Below are 1856 nucleotides of genomic sequence, written 5' to 3'. Positions count from 1 at the left end.
CTTTAATATTTTTTTTTATTTTATTTTATTTTAATGTCTACTTTAATATTTATTTTACTTATTTCATTGTCTATTTTAGTATTTTATTTATATCTTCATCTTTATCTCTTGTTTCCATTCATGCTGTATTTCTATTTCTACTTTGCACGGAGCATTGGAACAAAAACAATTTCCCCCGGGGATTAATAAAGTATTCTGAATCTGAATCTGAATCTGAACAGACAGAGAGACAGAGACAGAGAGACAGAGACAGACAGGGACAGAGGCAGAGTCAGAAACAGACAAAGACAGACAGGGACAGAGACAGAGACAGAGACAGACAGGGACAGAGACAGACAGAGACAGAAAGACAGAGACAGACAGGGACAGAGGCAGAGACAGAGTCAGAAACAGACAGAGACATACAGGGACAGAGACAGAGACAGACACAGACAGGGACAGAGAGACAGAGACAGACAGACAGAGTTTCAGTTCAGATTTCAATTACATTGACAATACAAGGGCAGAGTGTAGAGTCTGCAAGATTAAAATCTCATTTCCAAACAACCTGCACAGGCACATGAAAACTGTTCATCCATCAGTGCAATTGAAAGAAAAAAAACAAGCAAGCGAACCTGCTATTATTAATGAAGGTGCCAGTGTGTCTACTGCAACCGCTGCTGCAGCTTTAGTTATATTCTGTTGTGTGATTCTGTGAACTTCTCTATGTTGTTTCACTGTAAATAGTTACAAGTTTAGGATAGTCAAATGTTTAATAGTAAACATAGTTTAAAATAGTTAAATTTTTTTGTCCTTTATAATTTATTTTTGTAGCGCTCTGTAGAGTATATAAAGCCATATAAGTAATAAACATTTGATATAATGGATTTTCTTTACATTAGTAATTTATTTTACATTATTGTTGATAATAAATTAATTTAAGCAACAAAAATCTGAGGAGCCACGTGGGAACCGAAAGAACCGGCTCTCTAAAAAGAGCCGGAATTCCCATCACTACTGGCTGAAGTAGGAAGAAACTGCCCATGCTCTTCTTCCTCGACACATCAGTCACAGTGGAGTCCTGCGGATATTCAGTAAAAAAGGGTTTATTTATGAAATTTGACTGGGACTTTTTCCAGGTGCACAGCGCGTGGCACGTGCCCCAGTGAAAAGTGTCTGGTGACGCGCCTGTTCCTCCTCCTGAAACTAAAAATACTCTCTAAATGAAATAATCCAGATTACACCTGCTGACGTCACTGCGCGACAGGACGTTGACGCTTCGTTGCTACCCCTACGTCACCACGGCGCGACAGCAATCTCGTTACGCAGTTGTCTGAGTGGTTAGATTTCTTGTGTTTTTGGTTTTTAGTTGAATAAAACCCGGTTATAACGGACCATCTGAGGACCAACAGAGACCGGCAGAGTCCAGGACCCGGACCAGTCCTGTGTGACCACGATCAGACCGCAGTCCGGACCCGTGGCGCACTTTGTTTGGCTCTACAGCTAACTGTTAGCATCGTTAGCTCCGATTAGCGGTGTGTGTTTGATTTGTGTCTCACCGATGGAGTATCCCGGTGGAGGAGGGGGTGCGGTGCTGGGCGGCGGTAACGTCCCGGCCTTCCTCACCAAACTGTGGACCCTGGTGGAGGACCCGGACACCGACCCACTCATCTGCTGGAGCCCGGTGAGCACATTATCTTAGCGTACCTTAGCTTAGCACAGTTAGCAGGTTGAGTCCCACAGAGGACAGTTGATTTATAGAGAAGACCAGTTTGACACCAGTTAGATCCAGTTAGACACCAGGTAGATCCAGTTAGACACCAGTTAGATCCAGTTAGACACCAGTTAGATTCAGTTAGACACCAGTTAGATTCAGT

General features: G+C 42.6%; 1 protein-coding gene across 1 annotated transcript in view; it reads left to right on the top strand.

Moving 5' to 3' along the window:
* Window positions 1-1255: 1255 nt before the first annotated feature.
* The window catches only part of hsf1 (heat shock transcription factor 1), a 23078-nt gene continuing 22477 nt past the window's right edge, over window positions 1256-1856 (top strand). Inside the window, exon 1 of the mRNA XM_050035177.1 lies at window positions 1256-1663. Coding sequence (XP_049891134.1) covers window positions 1541-1663 — 123 coding nt within the window. The 5' untranslated portion in view covers window positions 1256-1540. The remainder of the gene's footprint in view (window positions 1664-1856) is intronic.

This window comes from Epinephelus moara, chromosome 22 (assembly GCF_006386435.1).
Source record: "Epinephelus moara isolate mb chromosome 22, YSFRI_EMoa_1.0, whole genome shotgun sequence".
NCBI lineage: Eukaryota > Metazoa > Chordata > Actinopteri > Perciformes > Serranidae > Epinephelus > Epinephelus moara.
This window is presented reverse-complemented; position numbering and strand designations above follow the sequence as displayed.